This window comes from Capra hircus, chromosome 17, assembly GCF_001704415.2.
Source record: "Capra hircus breed San Clemente chromosome 17, ASM170441v1, whole genome shotgun sequence".
Classification (NCBI taxonomy): Eukaryota; Metazoa; Chordata; class Mammalia; order Artiodactyla; family Bovidae; genus Capra; species Capra hircus.
This window is the reverse complement of record NC_030824.1, coordinates 18,552,574-18,574,223: the sequence shown is the minus strand read 5'-3', so window position 1 is coordinate 18,574,223 and position 21,650 is coordinate 18,552,574. Positions and strand designations below refer to the sequence as shown.

At 52.1% G+C, this 21,650-nt stretch overlaps 1 protein-coding gene across 1 annotated transcript in view; it reads left to right on the top strand.

The window, feature by feature from the left end:
* Positions 1-20,175, top strand: part of VPS37B (VPS37B, ESCRT-I subunit) — a 30,957-nt gene extending 10,782 nt beyond the window's left edge. Inside the window, exons 2-4 of the mRNA XM_018061335.1 lie at positions 15,412-15,583; positions 17,192-17,274; positions 17,974-20,175. Of these exons, the coding sequence (XP_017916824.1) occupies positions 15,412-15,583; positions 17,192-17,274; positions 17,974-18,477 (759 nt within the window). The 3' untranslated portion in view covers positions 18,478-20,175. The remainder of the gene's footprint in view (positions 1-15,411; positions 15,584-17,191; positions 17,275-17,973) is intronic.

Here is a 21,650-nt window from a genome sequence, read left to right as displayed (position 1 = left end):
CAAAACTGTAAGCTGAGGGCTAACAGGTGATTCATTAGAGGAAAAAAAACCAAGCTAATGAATTAGTTATGGACTTGCTGGGGGGAAATTGAAGATTCCAGAAGGACTCTGCTCTCATCTTGCTTGTCCAGTGTCTTGTTTTAAGTTCCCCACAGAGGGGCTGTGGTCTGAATGAGGAACTTCTGAAACTTGAGCTGGTGGACCTTATCTCTAAGAAAAGACCTTTGCCTTAAATGAAAAACACGGATAAGATCTGTAAAATTCTAAGTGTTTAGTGAGTTACCACTTTAACCAAACTGCTCAGTTAACCAGCAGCTGAGCTGACTGGTTCTGATAGTATGAAATGAGGGCTTCTCTGCTTTCCTGGTTCACCTGTGGTGGGGTTCTGATTCCGTAGGAGTAGGGTAGGTGCAGGTGTGACAAGCCCCTTGCTTTTAGGAGTTGAGGGATGGAGACAGGTCACATCGTGGTCTGTTTGGGTCCCATCTTGCCTCTGCTCTTCAGCCCTCTTTGTCTCCACCCTGAGTCCCCAGGATACAAGGCCCATGACACCAGGAGGGTAGCGGCTATTATTGGCACAGCTGTCCACGCAAGTCCAGGGAGTGGGGAGATCCTGTTTAGTTTCCTCTAAATATTAGGAAGTAAGTCTTCTGGGGAAAAAAAAAAAAAGCCCAACAGAACACCCTGGTGTGTTGTGCCTGCCAGAAGTAGAGAACAATCAAATTGTGTGTCTCGGAGACCACCGACTTCTTCCCTGGAGCTGGTCCGTTTACTTTCAAGCCTAGTTTTTTGCATTTCTGTGTTCAGTTTTGCACTTAGAGTAACACTCAGTTTTAAGATGCGAGCCAGCTCCATGTGGAAAGGGTTGGTCGAGTCTGCATCCCTCGTCTGCTGCTTTCTAAGGACAGCAAGTTTCTGTCAGCAAGAAGGATTTTGGTATAGCTGTCTTTTTTAGTCTAATACATTCTGTTTGAGTGGTTGTTTTGGTGGAACATTGATAAGCAGCTGGCAAATGTCCTTTCCCGAGTAGGCTGTAGTCTTGGAGATGGTTTCACACAGCCCACGAGACTGTTGTATTTTAGAACAGTTTCAGAATGTTCTCCAGTTCTTTAACTGTATTTTTTGTTTTTTTTCAGGTTCTTAATTTTGTTAGCATGTTAAACAGTCCAACTCAGCAGCTGTTGAGTTTTTCATAAAAACTCAAGGAGTACTTAAGTTAAATCAAGCCACATTGGGTTGCGTTAGCAAGTCTCCTCTGGGATAGTGTAGGCTTGGGTTACAGGCTCCTCCTGAGAGGCTGTCTTTAATTGGAAAACTGATAAAGTGAGTGCATCACTGGGAACATCTTTTCACTGAATGGAAGATGAATTTGGGCGTTCTGATAACCTTTAGTATTTAAGCCTAAACTCAAATTGCATGCAACTTTGGTGAAATACAGCGCAGTTAAAGGGAATGAGGTTAACCTGGCTGAATGCATGCCGACCTTTTTATCACCTAATCCCTAAGCCTGCTGTGTTTAAAGTCTTAATGCAACCTGAACGTTCCTAGTAGGAAGTACAAAGGCTGAGATTTCTTCCGTTCTGTATCTTTGTATTAAAAATAATGTTCTACTGAATTTTATTTAGAGAGAAAAGATTCAAATCAAAATGAATTTCCCACCAGAAGGAACCAGCATATCTTTGAGAAGGACCAGTCTGGGTTGGGGGCCCCATGCGTACAGATGGGTCTGGGACGTCTTGTTTCAGCAGAGAGCAGGGCAGCTGTCAGGGCCCGGGGGGTGTCAGCCTGAGAGCCAGCTCGAGGTGTCTCCCACTGGCCGTGAACAACTTGAGCACTGGAAAGATTAATGACGACAGCTGGTTAAAAATCTGTTACCTAATAATGGTACCTCCAGAAAAAAAGCCTGCTGGTTGTTTTTAGAGTTTGCTGGAGCACTAACTCAGCCTTCTAAAAGTGGTTTTAAAAGTGAAGGGGTGGTGAAATCACACATTCATCCTGCTTTTCCTATATTAGTTATTTCAGATACTCAAACAGATGAGGCAGAACGCTCATGGAGGAATGCAGGCCGACCCACACAGAAGGTGAAACTAAAGCATTTCAGTAAACGTAGTTATGGTGTTGTAGTTAGAGTTAATAAAAGTTCCTATGCCTTACAGATACATAGTAATTTTGAGGGTGAAATGATACTATGCCGAGATTTGCTTTAAAATACATTCCCTAAAGTGAGGAGTACAGGCAGGTGGAATGGGGTTGGCAAATGTTGCTGATTGTCAAACCCAGGAGAAGGGCACCCGGGATTCATTTATATTTAACCTTTGCTTTGCTTTGTGTTTGAAAATATAAAAAAATAAATAGGAGACATAAACAGGAAGGGAGTTTAGGCGGTTGTTGGCACTTAGAGACGTGGTGGCAGGCGCGATAGACTGGCCTCTGCGGGAGAGTGGCTGCTGTGGCGCAGTCAATGGCGCGATCATGCAGAAGACGCTGGGGCTGAGTGTCCGCACACTGAAGGCTGCAGGTCCGGAGCTCCTTCCAGGTACTTGCAACTGCGGTGGTCTCTTCAACCTCCCTAAGACTGAATTTCCTTTTTCCCAAGTAAAATGGGAACAGATTTGTCTCACGCTCACCGAGAGGGTTAAATGGAGATAATACTTGACGAGAAGGTGGCACAGCGCCAGGCGTGCAGTGAATGTTCGTTGGACATTGAACAGGTGCTGGCGAGTGAAGCTTTCCTGTCACCACCAATAACTCATCTTACCTAAATCTTTAAATTCACATCTGTTTGACTCCCCCCTCCCCTGACTTTTCCTCCCCAGGGACTTTTATTTGAAGAGCAAATGCAGCCGGGGCTGCAGTGCAGAGTGAACGGTGCCCTCTGGAGTTGGGTGGTGTTCAGCTCCTAGGGCCTGTCTCCAAGGAGGTCTTGATGCGGAGACTGATGCTCAGGAGGACTAACTGTATTCTGGTTGTTGTCTCCCCCAGCTTGGCACGTAATGGTGCTTCTTAAGTATTTTTTGAATGAATGAATGAAAGGAGCCAGCCACTGTGTGAAACATGTTTTGGTGGCTCTCGTGATTCATATAGTCTAGGTACTGGAGTTTGTGAGTGATTTAAAAAAAAGATATGTGAAATAAGTGGCTTCAGTGGCACCGCACTCCAGTGTTCTTGCCTGGATAGTCCCAGGGATGGGGGAGCCTGGTGGGCTGCCATCTTTGGGGTCGCACAGAGTCGGACACGACGGGAGCGACTTAGCAGCAGCAGCAGCAGGCCATCACAATCATAACTTTACTCCCACATTTTAATAGGCTTTCCAGGAGGGCTGACTTTCGGCTGAAGAGAAGGGATTGTGTGAAGCTGACTGGTGTCTGATGAGTGCACCGTGTTGCATGTCTGATGTCTGCACCGGGGCGGGGGTTTTTCTTCAGAGCATCACCGTCATCAGCTCAGTGTCCTCCTTTTGCGTCTCACTCCCAAACTGTTGCACTCCTGGCGCAGATAGTTTCACATGGTTGTTTGTAATAGCGAGCATTTATCTGTGACATTAACTGTTTAAAAATGTATTATAAATGTTCAAAGAAGCTAATTTTCAGAACAGCTTAGCAAGGTTTTAACAATTGACGGGCAGTGGCCTGAGGCCATAGCAGTCAGGAGTCCTCCAGATCCAGTGGGACCAGCATTTAGTGCTAGGTGGTGGTGACTGGGTGCCGTGCCACGTTCTGGGCAAGGGGGAGTGAACATGACATACTTCTCCTCTTCAGGGGCCTGATGTTCTCATCAGAAGGCTGAGCGTGTGCTCAGATGTCATTGTATGCCCCGGGAAAAGCCATTCCACTTCTGTGTGTTGGGCCTTTGGCAAGATGGGGCACTCAGCTTGAGGGGCAGGGATATAGACCCCCCCAGGGCCGGTGCAGGTCTGGCTACAGGTGTGCGCGTCCCACCTCCAGGCCTGAGGGATGGAGCAGCCTGTGGAGAACAAGGGAAGGAGCGAGAGGGCTGCTTTGGATGGGGGTGGTGGCTGAGGTCACCTACAGCCACCCCAGAGGGAGGGGGCCCAGAGAACCCCCTCCTCCTTTCAGATTCCTCCCACCCTCAGTTCCCATCGCTGAGTCCAGCTGGAACCAGAAGGCATGTGGTGGCTGTGGTTCAGCCAGGCAGCCTCCCCGGGACCCAGAGCAGGATGGAGAGTGGATCTCGAGGGGAAGTGGAAGCTTCCAGCCCTGGATTCATTCCCTGTGGACGCCATAACACATCACACGAACTCGGTGGCTTAAAACAAGAAAAACTTATACTCTCACATTCTGGAGGCCGGACGTCCACGCTCCCTCCCTGCAAAGTCTCTAGGGGAGAACCCACGTGTAGCCTCTTCCCGCTCCTGGTGTTGCTGGCTCCTTGGCTTGTGGCCGCATCACTCGTCCCCGTCTGTCTTCTCTCGGCCTTCTCCCCTCTACATCTTCTCCTGTGTGTCTTGCGCATGAGGATGCTTGTCATTGGGTTTCCAGCCTCCCACATAATCCAAGGTGATCTCTTCATCTTCAGATCCTTAACTTAATCACATCTGCAAAGACCCTTTCCCTGAATAAGGTCACATCCCCAGGTTCCAGGGATTAGCATGTGACATTTCTTCTTGGGAACCACCGTTCAGCCCACCACAAGCCCCCGTCACTCCCGGGAGCTGTGATGCAGTGGTGGTGTTGGCGTGGCTTTGTTTCGTTTGTCTTCAGTCAGTTGGCGCTCTGTGAGGGCAGGGTCTCTGCTTGTTCCCCCATGTCCGTCGCCTACCCTGCCCAGAGCCAGCGAGTAGCAGTGCCTCAGATGATGCTTTTTCAGGTGAATGAATAAGCGGGTAAATAAGCACAGTGACCCACAACACAGGGTAAAACCAGAGGTGTGCTCACTGAGGCCGCGGGACAGGGCCCAGATGCCACTGTGTGCTACGGGGAAAGCCGGTTCAGCTGCATCAGCTGGGCCTCTGGCAGGACAGTGGGCACTCGGCTTAGGGGACTCCAGGGGTGTTTAATAAAGGGGTTCTTTACAAGGAGGTAGTGGGTGTAGACCCCCCAGGGCTGGTGCAGTTCGCCCTGGGGCCTGACACTTTTTTAAGTGGATGGATCGAGTGGTGTGTAGCTTATGCCTCATGCCTGGTGATCCGTGAGTGAGAGTGTGGTGCTTTGAGGCTGAAAAGAGGCCCAAAGCCGGGGCCAGGGCAGGGGTCTGAGGAGAAGGGGGCGCCAGGCCGGGAGCAGCATGACCACAATCGTTGCAGGGAGCGTTTTATCCGCCAGACAAAAGACGTTTGCTTGTTAAATAAAATGGGATTGTTGACTTCGCATAAATGCTAGGCCTCTGAGTATGGCGGCAAGAAGGCAGGTGTGTGTTTTGAGTGTTTGCTTGCTTATTTTGCCTGGTCAGGCCTTACTGGCCCCACGAGAGAGCTTCGCTGTGGCATGTGGGCTTCTAGCTGTGACACTCGGGTTCAGTGGCTGCGGCTCACAGGCTTAGTTGTCCCAGAGCATGTGGGATCTTGGTTCCCTGACCAGGGACCGAACCCTCGTCCCCTGCGTTGGAAGGCGAATTCTTAACCACTGGACCACCAGGCTCATCCCAAACCTGGTTGTTATCTTAGTTCCCAGCACAGATTCTGAGTCCTTCCTGGCTTTTCAGCATTTAAAGGACTTCTAATACGACTAAGGATTTCCATCTATTTCCTTGAAATTTGCTAACATAATTCAATAACGACATCGACTTTGTTATGATAAGGACTCTATTATGGAGGAAGGACCACTCTGTGTTTTTCCATAAAAAGGTTTAGCTTGGAAACATCAGCAAGTGTACCCACCGAGTGTTCAGGAAGGAACAGGTGTAGCTGAAGGGGCCGACCAGCCAGCCAGAGTCGGGAGAAGCATCTGGTTTGGAAGACATGGCCTCACCGCACCCCCCAGCGCTGGCCGCGCGGGACGCCCCAGGCCCCGTGCCTGGTCTGTAACACAGCTTGTGTCACCCAGAGGGGGGTTTAGGTCTGTTTTCTTTCTTAACCAACTTTATTTTTTACCACACTCCTTGAGATAAACAGTGACCTGAGCGTTTGAGGTGGCGTGTGGGTTCTGTGAGAATGTTCCGTGGTGATGTGTGAGCCGCCCGGGGGAGAGGGGAGCGCCCCTCGGCCTGGACAAGTGCACGTAGAAGACCTTCGTCGTTTTATTTGCTTTAAACAAAGACAGCCTCTCTCTAGAGCCTCTGCCCCTCTGGTTCTATCAATATGTAACAAGTTATTTTTTTAATTAAAGCATGAACGTGAACGTAGTCGCTCAGTCGTGTCCGACTCTTTGCGACCCCGTGGACTGTAGCCTACCAGGCTCCTCTCTTCATGGGATTTTCCAGGCAAGAGTACTGGAATGGATTGCCATTTCCTTCTCCAAGGGATCTTCCCAACCCAGGGATCGAACCCTGGTCTCCCACATCGTAGACAGACGCTTTACCGTCTGAGCCACCAGGGAAGTAACTTACTGTAAACTTACACATACTTATTGCAATGATTCACACATTGTTTAAAGTAGAAAGAGGAAAGTAAAAAAAAAAAGTCACACCCTTGAGAGGTCGCTGTAGGCTGCGGGTGACCATCCTTTCTGCCAGCCCTGCTCACAGATGAACCGATGGGCAGAAGTCACAGTATTAATCGAACTTGACTGTAAATGTTGCCGTCACACATCTCAGTTTTCTTTGATTTTGAACAGAAAAGGAAACTGACGTGAAACTGAGCAGACATATAAAAATGTTTTGTTACCACAGAGAGATTATTTCCTGAAAAGATTTCTCTGTGGTTAAGAAAAAGGATGGAGAAGGCAATGGCACCCCACTCCAGTACTCTTGCCTGGAGAATCCCATGGACGGAGGAGCCTGATGGGCTGCAGTCCGTGGGGTCGCTAAGAGTCGGACACGACTGAGCGACTTCACTTTCACTTTTCACTTTCATGCGTTGGAGAAGGAAATGGCAACCCACTCCAGTGTTCTTGCCTGGAGGATCCCAGGGACGGGGGAGCCTGGTGGGCTGCTGTCTCTGGGGTCACACAGAGTCAGACACGACTGAAGCGACTTGGCAAAGAGAAAGGATCATGAGAGACCATCAAGAGGTTGGAGAGCCTATTTTCAGTTTCAGGGTCTGTGGCTCTGCACGGTGGGCCTCTCCCGGCGTCCTCGGGGCGGTAGGACAGGAGGTTGAGAGTTGGATCGTCCCATCACCCACGGCGGCTGCTGCTTCAGCCTTGCTGAGTGTGGCCTGTCCGGTCCCCCGCGTCCTATGCCCACCTTTGTGTTGCAAATGATAGAACGAGGCTGGCCACTTCCTCCCAGTTTTCCTCAACTGGGATGATGAGGAGGAACATCGGGGGGAAGGTCTTTCTCTACCCACGGCTGTGTTGGAAGAGCTTTGTCAGAGGCTGAAGAAAGGGCTTCTCCCCACCTCAGCCACTGTCCTGGCCACCTGTCTCCACAGTACTGCCCACCCCCACCCCAGAGAGCACTGCAGGTGTGCCCTGGGAGGCCACTGGACATTTTCCTGATGTTCACGTAGAAACATCTGAACACTCGGGGATGGAGAGAAAGCAGCCAGCGTAACAGTCATCCCTGTGGGTTGAAGTTTTAGTTTGCTTCCGTGCATCCTGTGTGTGACTTATAGCCGTGAGTCTGACCTGATGGGTCCCAGGAAAGTACGCTTTATTCATAGACATATTTTAGGGCGGAGCTGTGAGGCCGGATGCTGTGCTGGATATTGGGATCACCCGGGGCTTTGAAGACACTCCAGGACTGGTCTGGGCATGGGGGATTTGCGAACAGCCCCCTTCCCTCCCAGGTGGCTTAGTGGTAAAGAATCTGCCTGCGAGTGCAGGAGGTGCAGGAGACGTGGGTTCGATTCCTCGGTCGGGAAGGTGCCCTGGAGAAGGAAATGGCAACTCACTCCAGTGTGCTTGCCGAAGAATCCCATGGACAGAGGAACCTGGCTGTCTTCAGTCCATGGAGTCGCAGAGAATCAGATATGACTGAGCATGCGCACCTCCCCTTCAGGGGACTCGGTTGACACAGACAGCCCTGCTGTAAAGTAGCCCTTGGAGGTGGTGGCGCTTGACAGTTCTCTGAAGACATGGGAAAATTCCTGGTCTGATCACCCTTAGATCCAGGGTGAGCGAGACTCTCCACAGAGGGTCTTGGGACCCCACAGAGTCTCTAAGAGCTCTTTTAAGGGAGCCTATCTGTTGCATAAAGGATTTGGGGCATCAAGCACAGCTCTTCTTTTCTTTTTTTTTTAACTCCGTGTTTCTTTTACCCACCTTGTTTGCCAGACCTGGCCTCACGTGACTGGCTTTTTAGGGGGCGAGAGGGTCTCTCTGCTTCATTCAGCAGATCCTTGCTGAGTGGCGCTGTGCGCTGGGTGCTTAGCCCATCACAGACGACAGGACCTGTCAGCGCTCCAGAGGGGCTGAGCGAGTGGGGACACAGACACAGTGCTCGCTGACTCTCACCAGCGACAGGAGAGCGACACGGGGCCGGGATGGGGGTGGCAGAGAGGACAGCTGGGGGCCCTCTGTGGCCAAGGCACTAAGCTGGGGCTCGTGGGGAGCCTGGTTGGCTCTCGGAACTGGCGGGGTGGGGTGAGGGAGGGCCAGGTCACCCCGGGTTCAGAGATCGGGGCACGGCGAGTTCTGTTCCATTTTCAGTGACCTGAGGACAGAAACATGCCTGCCTCTCTCAGAGTCTATTACACACAGAGCTGATTGAGCCAGAATGACAGTTTTCCCCGGGTGGTGGGTCTGGACTGTGACCTTGAACCCCTCTGCTCCCTTCTTGTCCATCAGATGAGACCAGTAGGAGCAGAAGATCTCAGCGACAGTTTGTTTGTATTTTTTGTTTTAAAAAAGGTGTATGATTTTTGCCGTGCTGGGTCTTCGTTGCTGCTCTTGGCCTTCTCTGGTTGCGGCGAGTGGGGCTGCTCTCGAGTCGCTGTGGTCTCTTGCTGCCGAGCCCAGGCTGCAGGGCGGGCGTGCTCAGTCACCGCGGCACATGGGCTCTGGGGCTCAGGCTCAGTAGTTGTGGCATGCAGGCTTGGTTGCTTCGCAGCATGTGGGATCTTCCTGGAGCAGGGATTGAGCCCGTGTCCCCTGTACTCGCCGGCGGGTTCTTACCCTGGACCACGAGGGAAGCCCCTCAGCAGTTTATTTATTTACTTGTAACTAAACTTTAAATTTGGACTTCCCTGGTGGCTCAGGGTAAAGCGTCTGCCTACAGTGTGGGAGACCCAGGTTCAGTCCCTGGGTCGGGAAGATCTCCTGGACAAGGAATGGCACCCCACTCCAGTATTCTTGCCTGGAAAATGCCATGGACGGAGGAGCCTGGCAGACTGTAGTCCATGGGGTCGCAAAGAGTTGGACACGACTGAGCCACTTCACTTTCACACTTTAAATTTAGAGGTGATTGTAGATTCACGTGCAGTTGTAAGTGATAACACAGAAATCCTGTGTGCCCTTTCACCCAGGTTCCCCCAGTGACAACAAACCAGGCTTTGGACACCGATAACAGAGCAGGGAACCACGGCCATGAGGGCTTCTTGCTGCCTCTGACAGCCACGTCCCTCCCCCCAGCTGTGGGCCAGTCTCCGTTTCTGTAGTTCTGTCATTTTAAGAAATGTGGCATCCACCGAATCACAGAGTGTGCGCCCCTGTGAGCCGTGCATCTCCCCCTGCTCGGCCGACTCGCCTGGGTCTTCACCCGGGTGTCCACGTGTCTCAGCAGCTTGTCCTTTCCCAGGGCCACGCCCTGCTCCTGCTGCTGGTGGCGCACTGTGATGAAGCCCTTCGCCCGCTGAAGGACACCTGGGTGGCGTCAAGGTTTTGATTACGTAGCAGGCCTTTCTGGACATTGATGTGTAGGGTTTTTTTGTGAACATAAACTTTCACCTTTCTGAAATAAATGCCAAAGCACACAACTTCTGGATGGTATGGTAGTTGCCTGTTTTGTTTAAAAGGTGTTTCTGAGCTGTTTTCCAGGTTTATCTTGGTTTTGTTTTTTAAAAAATGTGTTTTATTGACGTGTAGTCGGCTTACAGTGTCTCAGGTGCACAGCAAGGTGGTCCAGTTACATAAACATGCATACGGTATTTTTTGAAATTATTTTCCATCAGAGGTTATTACAAGATACTGACTGTAGCTCCCTGTGTTGTGCAGTGGACCTTTGTTGCATATCTGTTTTTTAATCAGAAATCTAGCAGTCTATTCATACTAAGTCAAACAAGTGGAATCAAAATGCCATAATTTTTTTAGTTAGGCAAAAATTCATAAGTTTTCTAAAATATATATTATACATATTTATATGTATACATCAGATATGCAGATGACAACGCCCTTATGGCAGAAAGTGAAGAGGAACTAAAAAGCCTCTTGATGAAAGGGAAAGTGGAGAGTGAAAAAGTTGGCTTAAAGCTCAACGTTCAGAAAACTAAGATCATGGCATCTGGTCCCATCACTTCATGGGAAACAGATGGGGAAACAGTGTCAGACTTTATTTTGGGGGGCTCCAAAATCACTGCAGATGGTGATTGCAGCCATGAAATTAAAAGACGCTTACTCCTTGGGAGGAAAGTTATGACCAACCGAGATAACGTATTCAAATGCAGAGACATTATTTTGCCAACAAAGTTCCGTCTAGTCAAGGCTGTGGTTTTTCCAGTGGTCATGTATGGATGTGAGAGTTGGACTGTGAAGAAAGCTGAGCACCGAAGAATTGATGCTTTTGAACTGTGATGTTGGAGAAGACTCTTGAGAGTCCCTTGGACTGCAAGGAGATCAACCAGTCCATTCTAAAGGAGATCAGTCCTTGGATGTTCTTTGGAAGGAATGACGCTAAAGCTGAAACTCCTCATGCGAAGAGTTGACTCATTGGAAAAGACTCTGATGCTGGGAGGGATTGGGGGCAGAAGGAGAAGGGGATGACAGAGGATGAGATGGCTGGATGGCATCACGGACTCGTTTGACGTGAGTCTGAGTGAACTCCGGGAGTTGGTGATGGACAGGGAGGCCTGGCGTGCCGCAATTCATGGGGTCGCAAAGAGTCGGACACGACTGAGCAACTGAACTGAACTGATATGTATACAAAAGCTTTTCTACTGCACTTGATAAAGGCTTAAGAAAGAACATCAAAAAAAGAGAGAGAAATTGGAGAACATAAACTAAATGAAATGGGAGCACTGAATATGAAGTAGAAAAAGTGAAACAAACTAGATAAAAGTAAAAGATCATCACGTAATCTGGTCATTTTTAAACATGACTGCTCATTAGAAACGTATCTGGAGCTCTAGAGGAAAAGAAAAAGCAGTACCTGAGTATTTTAATTTTCCAGAAAATTTCAAGGTGATTCTGATATGCATCTGGATTTTAAAAAGTGATTACAGGTTTTCTGTTGGATCCTAGTTTTGGTGATATATAGAGTTCTGTTATTTTTCTGTTGACCAGTCATGATACAGTGGTATTAACTGAGTAATAGTTACATAATCACAATAGTAAAAGATGTTTATCAGTTTTCACAATCAATAGCCAAACAATAAAAGATAATTACGATTGCAAGCCATAATGGGCACATGATTAACAATATAAAATAATTATATGCAAGTTGTGGGGTCAGGCAGTGATGTGGTGAGCAGAAGTGCATGCTTCTATCCACCCAGCAGTCTGTGTCTTTTGGTTGGTGTATTTAATCCATTTACATTTAAGGTAATTATCAATATGTATGATCCTATTACCATTTTCTTAATTGTTTTTGGTTTATTTTCTGTAGGTCTTTGCCTTCTTTTGTGTTTCTTGCCTAGAGAAGTTAGCATTTGTTGTAAAGCTGGTTTGGTGGTGCTGAATTCTCTTTAACTTTTGCTTGTCTGGAAAGCTTTTGACTTCTCCATCAAATCTGAATGCAAGTCTTGCTGGGTTGAGTGTTCTTGGTTGTAGGTTTTTCCCTTTCATTACTTTAATATCATGCCATTCCCTTCCGGCGTGTAGTTTCTGTTGAGACGTCAGCTGATAGCTTGATGGGAGTTCCCTTGTATGTTATTTGTCATTTTCCCCTTGCTGCTTTTAATATTTTATCTCTGTCTTTTAATTTTTGTCAGTTTGATTACCGTATGTCTCAGTGTGTTCCTCCTTGAGTTTACCTCCTTGAGTTTATCCTTCCTGGGGCTCTCTGTGCCTCCGGGACTTGGTTGAGGAAGTCCTTTCCCATGTTCAGGAAGTTTTCAGCTGTTACCTCTTCAAGTATTTTCTCAGCTCCTTTCTCTTCCTCTTCTCCTTCCGGGACCCCTATAATGTGAATGTTGGTGCGTTTCATGTCCCAGAGGTTTCTTAGGCTGTCTTCATTTCTTTTCATCCTTCTTTCTATATTCTCAGCTGTGGCAGTGATCTCCATGATTGTCCTCCAGGTCGTTTATCCGTTCTTCTGCCCCAGTGATGCTCTTGATTCCTTCCAGTGTATTATTCAGCTCTGTTTGTTCTTTAGTTTCTGCAGGCCTTGGTAAACATTTCTTGCATCTTCTCATTATTTGCCTCCATTCTTTTCCTGAGACCCTGGATCATCTTTACTATCATTATTCTGAATTCTTTTTCTGGAAGGGTGCCTATTTCCACCTCATTTAGTTGTTTTTCTGAGATTTTATCTTGTCCCTTCATCTCAGACATCACTTTCTGCTTTTTCATCGTGATTAACTTTCTATAGTAGGGCTTGTTTTAGCTGCTGTGAGACTGTGCTTTTTCTTGCTTCTTCTTGTGTAAGCTTCTTGATGGGAGGGACTGGTGATGGGAAAAACTGGGTCTTGCTTTGGTGGGTAGAGCCTTGCTCAGTAAAGCTTTAATCCAATTTTCTGCTGATGGGTGTGGCTGCATTCCCTCCCTGCTAGTTGTTTGGCCCGAAGCCACCCAGCCCTGGGGTCTGTAGGCTTTATGGTAGGGTTAATGGTGAATTTCAAGAGGGTTTATGCCAAGGGGGACCTCCAGCGCCCAGTCCCTGTGGTGAGCCCCTGCTGGCCCGCCTCCATAGGGGCCTCCAGCTCCAGCAGGTAGTTTTGGCCCAGTCTCCTGTAGGGGTCACTGCTCCTTTCCTCTGAGTCTTGGTATGGGCAAAATTTTGTTTGTGCCCTTCAAGACTGGAGTCTCTGTATCCCCCCGTCGTCTGGAAGGTCTTGGCAGCCCCCATTTTCCTTGCTGGCTAAAAACAGCAGCAAGAGAGGAGAGTGTTTCTACTGTACAGATTTATAGTGTTGGACTATAGTAAACTATAGGCTTAAGTTTCTATTTTAAATTAAATTCTGCTTTAAATTGAGCCTAATCTTGAGGGCCCTGCCCTGTCATCCAAGTGGATCAGTCAGTCAGTTCAGTCGCTCAGTCGTGTCTGACTCTTTGCAACCCCATGAACTGCAGCATGCCAGGCATCCCTGTCCATCACCAACTCCCAGAGCTTGCCCAGACTCTTGTCCATCAAGTAGGTGATGCCATCCAACTATCTCATCCTCTGTTGTCCCCTTCTCTTCCCACCTTCAGTCTTTCCCAGCATCAGGGTCTTTTCTAATGAGTCACTTCTCATCAGGTGGCCAAAGTATTGGAGTTTCAGCATCAGTCCTTCCAATGAATATTCAGGACTGATTTCCTTTAGGATGGACTGGTTGGATCTCCTTGCAGTCTGAGGGGCCCTCAAGAGTCTTCTCCAACACCGCAGTTCAAAAGCATCAATTCTTCGGCAGCTTAGCTTTCTTTATGGTCCAACTCTCACATCCATACGTGGAAAAACCATAGCTTTGACTGTAGGGACCTTTGTCGGTAAAGTAGTGTCTCTGCTTTTTAATATGCTGTCTAGGTTTGTCATAGCTTTTCTTCCAGGGAGCAAGTGTGTTTTAATTTCATGGCTGCAGACCATCTGCAGTGACTTGGGATCCCAAGAAAATAAAGTCTGTCCCTGTTTCCATTTTTTCCCCATCTGTTTGCCGTGAAGTGATGTAGGTGGAGAGATGCAGATTAGGTGTCTTCAAAGGAGAGAATCTGGGGAAAATGCTGGGAAAGATTGAAGACAGGAGGAGAAAGGGACGACAGAGAAGGAGATGGTTGGATGTCATCACCGACTTGATTGACATGAGTTTGAGTAAACTCTGAGAGTTGGTGATGGACAGGGAAGCCTGGCGAGCTGCAGTCCATGGGGTCGCAAAGAGTCAGACACGACTGAGCGACTGAACTGAAGGAGAGGCTCGTCCCCACCCCCACTCCTCAGTGGTCAGGGCCTCCCAAGATCTTTCTTTGTTCTCACACGTGTGTGTGTGTGTGTGCGTGTGCCCACACATACGCATTGGGAACTGTACACAAGCACCAAACGGTATGGCTGGAGGGGGAGGGTCAGAGCTGAGGCAAGGAGGCCAGGAATCTACAGTCAGAGGAGCAGGAGGAAGGAAGTAGCAGCGAAAATAGCCTGGGTGGGGTGGGGTGGGGTGGGGTAGGGTGGGGTGTAAACAGTATTACTACGGGGTGGACCACAGGATGGCTGGTGTGGGGCTGAAGGAGCACTTCTGAGTGAGGTTGGGGCAAAGGTTTCTTCACATCGGGGAGCGAGGGGGCTGCGGGCCGTAGAGGACGGCCCAGCAAGCGGGGGGAAAGGGAACTGAACTAGACGCCGACGCCGTGGCTTTGCTTTTTCATTCAGGTGTACTTTGGGGTTATGTTTCTTTAGCACTTCCTCGCCTTTCTCAGACTTCCCACTGCCCCTCTCACTGAGGCCCAGGTGGGCTTCTCCACCCCTACACAGCCTGTCACCCCCTGGATGCCTAGAACCCCTGTTGGCAGATAGACCCCCTGCCCCCGCCTTTGGGCCGGTGGCACTGGTGGACCAGTGGCCAGGAGCTGGGCCTCTGCTCAGATGCAGAGAGCCTGCGGTGGGCATGGGCACGGAGTAGAACAGGGACCCTGAGTGGCTCCTTCCCAGGCTCTCATGTTTGATCTCAGATCCTGGTGACTAAGCCTGAATTGACACCATGCCAACTGGCCCTCCTCTGATAAGTTACCCTTTCACTTCTCTAGAGCAGCAGCAACTTGTTTAGGAAAAGCCTAGCTCCGAATGTTTAGAGCAGTCACTTCTAAGAGCACAGTGGCAGAAGTAAGGAATTCTGGTCACAGCAAAGCTCCGGGCACGAAAGCCTCGCAGGTCCCCGGACAAAGCCCAGTCTGTGGGCCAGAGGGAGAGGAAATGGCCTTGCTCTTTAAGAACAGACAGCAATGTTCAAGATTGGGGCTGGAGCTGGGTTGGGGGCAGCTGCCCAGCCAAACATGCGCTCTTGGTGCCGTGGCCCCGGGGATGGTGCTCGGGGGTTAACACGCCGCTTCTCATCACCCTGTATGGTCCTTTCAGACACAGAACGTTCAGCTCAACAAGGAGATGACGCTGGCCAGCAACCGGAGCCTGGCAGAAGGAAACCTCCTCTACCAGCCCCAGCTGGACTCTCGGAAGGCTCGTTTGACCCAGAAGTACCAGGAGCTCCAGGTGCTCTTTGAGGCCTATCAGATAAAGAAGACCAAGCTAGGTAACGCTTTCAGGGTGATCTTTCAAGAGTAAAGAGCCGATGGAAGGGCGCATTTTCAAGCTGTTGCACTAACCAGGAAAGAAACGTTATTTAGGTAACAATTTCAGATTAAGACAGTGATCACTGCTGCCAGAAACAATCTGTATATAGGATTGTGTCACCAGTTTAGAGAGAGACTTGATTGCCTTTCAACAAGATTGCAGCTTTTCCAAACAGCATAGGAAAAAAAGGCAATATTCTGAATGATGATAATACAACTAATGTTTTATCCTGTGAGGTTGGGCCCTCATAGTTAATGCTGAAAGAGATTGATCACTGGAATACTTTATTTTAATGTCACACTTTAATTTGCAGCCATTATGAAGTGACGCAGGAGTTAACTAGCATTGAGGCCTAAGTAGCTTTCAAGGGAACTCTGAGATTCATAGAAGGTTAAAAAAGGACTTCGCTGGTGGTCCAGTGGTTAGGACTTGGTCCTTCCACTGCCACGGCCCCAGGTTCAGTTCCTGACCAGGGAACTAAGACCTCATGTATCATGCAGCGTGGCCAAAGAGAAAGAGAAGCTAAAAAAATCACTCTCTCCAGTGGCGTTTCAGTACCATCTGATACCGTGATCCCTGTATCTCTGTAACTGTAAAAAGCATGTGCTGTAACACGCCTGACCAGACTGAGCAGAGGCGAAAAGACTGGTAACGATGGTGCTGGCAGGCATGCGGGGCTTTGTGTTGCTGGGAGGCGTGAGAACTGGAGATGATGCTTGTCAGCACCTGGTGCAGCAGAGCTGCGCGCTCTGATTCCTCAGCCTCGCTGGTGGGCGACTTCCCCACAAAAGCGGAGGTTCCCGTCTACCAAGAGATACACGCAAGAGTGCTCGTTGTAGCTTTATTTGTAAGAGCTAAATTTGCGAAGCAATCCAAACACCTGTCTCTGGACTGATGGGTAAGTCGTGATACGCAGCTTTCCGTGCCACATGGCGTTGAAAGGCACGAGCTGCCTGTTCATGCCGCCACACGGATGGTCTCAGAGACGTGTGGAGCGAGAGAGGCCAGCACGGAGCACCCTGCGCGAGTCCACTTGGGTGAAGCTCAGAACCAGGCAGCGTTCCTGCAGAGTGGACGTCAGCACCTCTGGGAGCAGGGCTGGAGCCTCTGCAGACGTCCTGTCTCAGTCTGGGTTGGGGGACAGTTTATACATACACACTGAAGGTGTGTCTACTTTAGGCATTTATGTAAATTGTCCTTCAGAAATCCTAAGGAAGTAATGGGGTGGTTGCAGGGTAGGTCAGGTGCACAGTGATCGCCCCTGTATCGTGGGGCGGGTGGCGACACGGCTGCCCTAGCTCGGGTGCAGACCCTCCCCCTACCTCAACCCCCACCTCACCCCCACCCCGCCGCCCCGTCGCGTGGCCTCCTTCCTCTCCTGCATGTTCCCTCGTTCCCTGCTTCCTGGAAAGTCCGCTCACTGGGTGTGCCTCCCCTGTCGCCTCTCCAGCTAAAGTGCACTTTCTTTGAGGGCATGGGGTGGGGTGTGTTGCTCCAAGGGGCTGGGGGCAATCTCTGAGGGGTTCCTGGTGCCCCCTGACCGCATTGTGCCTCCTGCTTCTTCCAGATAAACAGTCCAGCAGTGCTTCCTTGGAGACCCTCTTAGCTCTCCTGCAGGCAGAAGGGGCCAAGATTGAGGAAGACACTGAGGTAACTGGTAGCCCTGGGGGACACCCCAGGTTGGGGCAGGCGGGCCTGTGGGCTGAGGAGTGCACCGGGCAGGGGTCTAGGGGAGCAGCGGGGCGGCCAGGTCTTCCAGTGAGGGGTGCGTGCTGTGCTGAGACTCAGCACCTGGCCTGTGGGTGCCGGTGGCTGAGTTACCATCTGTCCGGGTCAGCTGGCTGGGTGGGGCCTGTGGCCACGGCCCGCCAAGCACCTGAGGCTCGAGCCTTGCTCAGTGATAAGGAAACGAATCGGGGTCAAAAGTTGAGCCGCTGTGGCACACTGGGGCGGGCAGCGCGGTGCCAAACTGGGCCCTGTGGTCTGATGACCCACTGGGCAGGGTGGCCCTCGTAGGCACGAGCAGGTTCCTGTCCCGCCGGCCTGCGTGGGGTGAGCATGTCAGGTCGCAGCCAGCGGAGGGAAGAAACAGAGGTCTCAGGCCCTGTCGCTTGAAGGCCACTCTCACAGGGCCTGCTGCCCGTCCAGTTTGTGGTCCGGGAGGTGGACAGGACCAGCCCTCCTCTCTTCTTGGCCCCTGTCCTGGGTGGGCCACGGTCTGCAGCGAGGAGGGGATGGGTGTTGGGAGGAAGCTCGCCCCGTCTCCCCTTGCCCCAGTCGGTGAGGGGGTCTTCCTCCCCTAACGGCTGACCCGCCCAGCCCATGACCAAGTTTCTCCTGCTCCTTCAGAACATGGCTGAGAAGTTTCTCGATGGAGAACTCCCTCTGGACTCTTTCATCGATGTCTATCAGAGCAAGCGGAAACTGGCCCACATGCGAAGGGTTAAAATCGAAAAGCTCCAGGAGATGGTGCTGAAGGGGCAGAGACTGCCGCAGGCCCCCGCGCCTGCCCCGCTGCCGCCCAGGGTGCCCGAGCTGGCCCCCGCCGTCCCCCTGCCCTACCCCGCCCCAGAGGCCAGCGGGCCCCCCTCCGTGGTGCCTCGGCGCATGCCGCCCCCGCCGCCCCCGGCGCCTGCAGGACGCTTAGCCACGCCGTTCACTGCTGCCGTGGGCTCAGGACAGGCCCTCCCGTACCCGGTCGTGCAGTGCCCGCCCCTGCCCCCCCGAGGGGGCCTCCCCGCCCAGCAGGGCTTCTCTGCGCAGCAGTTTGTGTCGCCACCGTACCCGCCAGCGCTGCCCCAGAGACCCCCGCCCCGGCTGCCCCCGCACCAGCCAGGCTTCATCCTCCAGTGAGCAGCCCTTGTCCTCCCCGGGAGGCTCCCTCACTGCCTGCTGGCCGGGGCTGCACACACACAGATGGAGACTGTGGGCACCGGCTGCTCTGCCAGGGTCTCCGGTGCCCGGGGCAGGGCGTCCGGCTGGTTTTAGAGCCATAGGTCAGTGGTGATACACGTAGAACCCTGGTTTTGGACACCGAGGCAGCTGTGCGCGGGGGCTTGGCCGGGCATGGCTGTGGTCAAGCTGGTGTGTGTTCTCAGTATGGTTTCTTGTTCTGTGTTGAGCCCCTGAGTTTGGGGAAAAAAGCCTCCCCTCCCCCCAGCACACCTCTATTCCCATGATGGAGCGTCGTCTTCCTGTTGCAGCTTTATTTAATAAGCACGGTTCATCATTCTTTATTTTCAAGACGGTTCTGTGCATCCTAGCCCACCACCCACTGCAGCTGCCACGGTGGGGGTTGGTCGGGTGAACCAGCCCGGAAGGTGCTCCCTGGACCTGTGTGGGGTGGGTGGTCCTCCCAGTCCCTCCCTCCCCAACCCTGGACGCTTCACAGTTGCCCACAGAGTTTGCACTTGGCCCCCAGCCACATCCAGAGGCCGGCAAGTCACGGCCAGGTGAGGAGGTGGGTGGGAGCTGGGCTTGGCATATGGAGGTCGTCCCCAGCTGCTGCTGCTCCTCCTTGAGCCAGCCCAGGCTTCTGTGAAGACCTACTCCTCCGGTGTTTTTACTACGTGTGTACTTTTCCTGTTTTATATTGGGGAAGAAAATGTTTTTTTTTGACACTCACAAGACCATTCAGGGAAACTTTCGGAAAAATGCACATACAGTTCTGAGCAGGCTGAGATGCAGATAAAGTGACGCAATTTCGTTTCGTGCAAGCAGCGCACGGTCGCACCTGCAGGCCCGTGCTGTGCCTTAGCTTCACCTGGTGCCGGGAGGGGCCGGCCAGTCTGAATTTGTTCCTTGTGTTGCAGGTGGCAGGAAAGTCCACCCACCTTGCACCAGGATACTTATTCATAGCCAATATTTTCTGCCTCTGGCTGGGCTGGGGCAGGGGTGCGACGGCCGCCAGCAGCCCCTCAGTGTGGAGGGGGGCCAACGAGCTCTGAGGCCCTGGCTGCACCCCGGGTTCTCCCTGCCCCCCGGGCGCTCATCTGCATGTGCCGTGTGTGCCGGATTCCCAGGGCCCAGCTGGGGCAGGGGGTTGGGGGTGGTGGTGCCCCCCTCCACCTGCTGACGGAAAAAGCTGTGTTGAGTGGTGGAACTCGGACCCATGACTCGCCAGCAGGCCGCAGCCCAGAGGACAAAATCCAGGCGGTGCTCAGACGGGTCTGGCCTAGCAGGCCGTGGGCAAGGCCACCACCCTTTGTCCTCAGTGACTGTACATTTCTCCTCCTGGACTTGAACTCTGCTGTATTGTTAACTGTTTTTCAAGAGAGCAACTGTACAGGTCGACTTACTGCCCTGCCAATCAGGTGGGCCTGCCACATCTGAACCTCGAGAGTGGTGCCACCACCCCGTACCTCTGCCGTCCGCCCCGCCATTGGGGGTGCCCGCCTCCTACCAGGGGCGCAGCCAAACGCATGAGCTCGGTCGGCATTGATGGGGGGAAGGGGCCGCCAAGCTGGCCTCGCCGTCTCTCCAGGGCCACATCTGAGCTGTGGCTGTAAAGCTATAAGATCCTTTTTAATAAATAGAGAATTGTTAATAACAGCCCGCCCTTCATTTGCCCGGGGAGCCTTGTGCTGTGTCTGGTTCTGGCGTCTCGGCAGTCAGCATTCCCACAGCGAAGCGGACTGGTAAGGTGGTTGAAGTTAAGACACAGAAGGCCATGGAGGTGGCTGAGGTGTCCGCCTGGCCCAGGAGCCCCAGCCCTCACAGCAGTGTTGTTTTTTAATCAGCCTCTCAAGGTATGTCAAGAGGATAGCACGTTCCCTCCTCCATCAGAAGGTGCCTTTGGGGTCTGGGCTGCCCTGCCAGCGCCTCAGAGCAGGGCACTCAGGGTGCCCTCTGGGTTCAGGCCAGCCGCTGGGAGCTCTGGTGAGGACGTTCTCTGCTGATTGCAGGTAGACTAGAGCTCCAGAGGCTCACCCACAGGTGTTCGGAGGGGGCCCGTGGCAGCATCGTGCGCTGCTGGAGGGTGGCAGGGGGAACCTCGGGCCGTGGCCCCAGGCTGAGCTGCGCCGCGGCCTCTGTGCCCCTGGGAGGAGCTCAGGAGTGCGAGCGCTGGAGCCACCCCACAGAAGCTTCCCTGTCGCTGTCTGCATGAAACAGACGGCGTTCCCTTCATGGTGCTGAGGGTGTCGAGGAAACGCGGTGGTTTTCCTGTGAGAGGGCAGCTTCTGCTGAGAAAGCAACTTGCTTTTGTTTACAAGAATGTCTGATGGCTTTCTCTTTGCCCGGTGGCTGCTAGGAAGCTTACAGGCAGAGCTGTAGTCTACCCCCAGGGGGCTGGACAGTGCACTTGGCTCCTCCTCGCAGCCCCATCTGATCTCTCCCACTCTGGGCTGGCCCCCAGCCCAGAGTGGGAGGTGGTGTGCTCACTGGTGGGGGCTCCACGGAAAGGTGTATCCGCTGGGGTCCTGAGTGTAGTCAGCACGCACGCTTCTGCACTGGTTTAGATTTGGTGCGAGAACCGGTGCGTCGGTCTGTTAGCTGAAACCGTCTCCCTAGCAGACGGTCAGACGCTGTTCCCTCCCTGTGCCCTTCCAGCTCACCGGAGCCCTTTCTCACCTGACCTCACCTGCCCCTCGCACCTCGTGGTCAGGAAACCACAGCCCCGGAGCGGGGTGCTTGCAGGAGGCCACGGGGCACGAGCCACCCACCCAAGGTGACCTGCTTCTCCCCCAACCTGCATCGTCCTTGGGTTCCCCAAGTGCTGGCGGCCAGCGGGGAGGCCACGGTTTCTGAGGCAGCTGGCCAAGGCTGTGCCCAAGGTGCTGCTGGGGAAGGTGGGTGCAGCCCACTGCACTCTGCGGAACCTCGACACCCAGTGAGTTCTAAAGACTCCATGTCGCCACTACAGTCAGCTGCAGCCAGGAGTCAGGCTCACCACCATGCTCAGACGTGCGACATTCAGGTGAAAGTCTCAACTGCCAGGAATCGGCCTCATCCCTCCCTTTCTGAAAGGGGTACAGCTTCCCACAGGGCTGGGTGGGGGCCTCTGGCTGGGAACAGAGGCCTCTTAG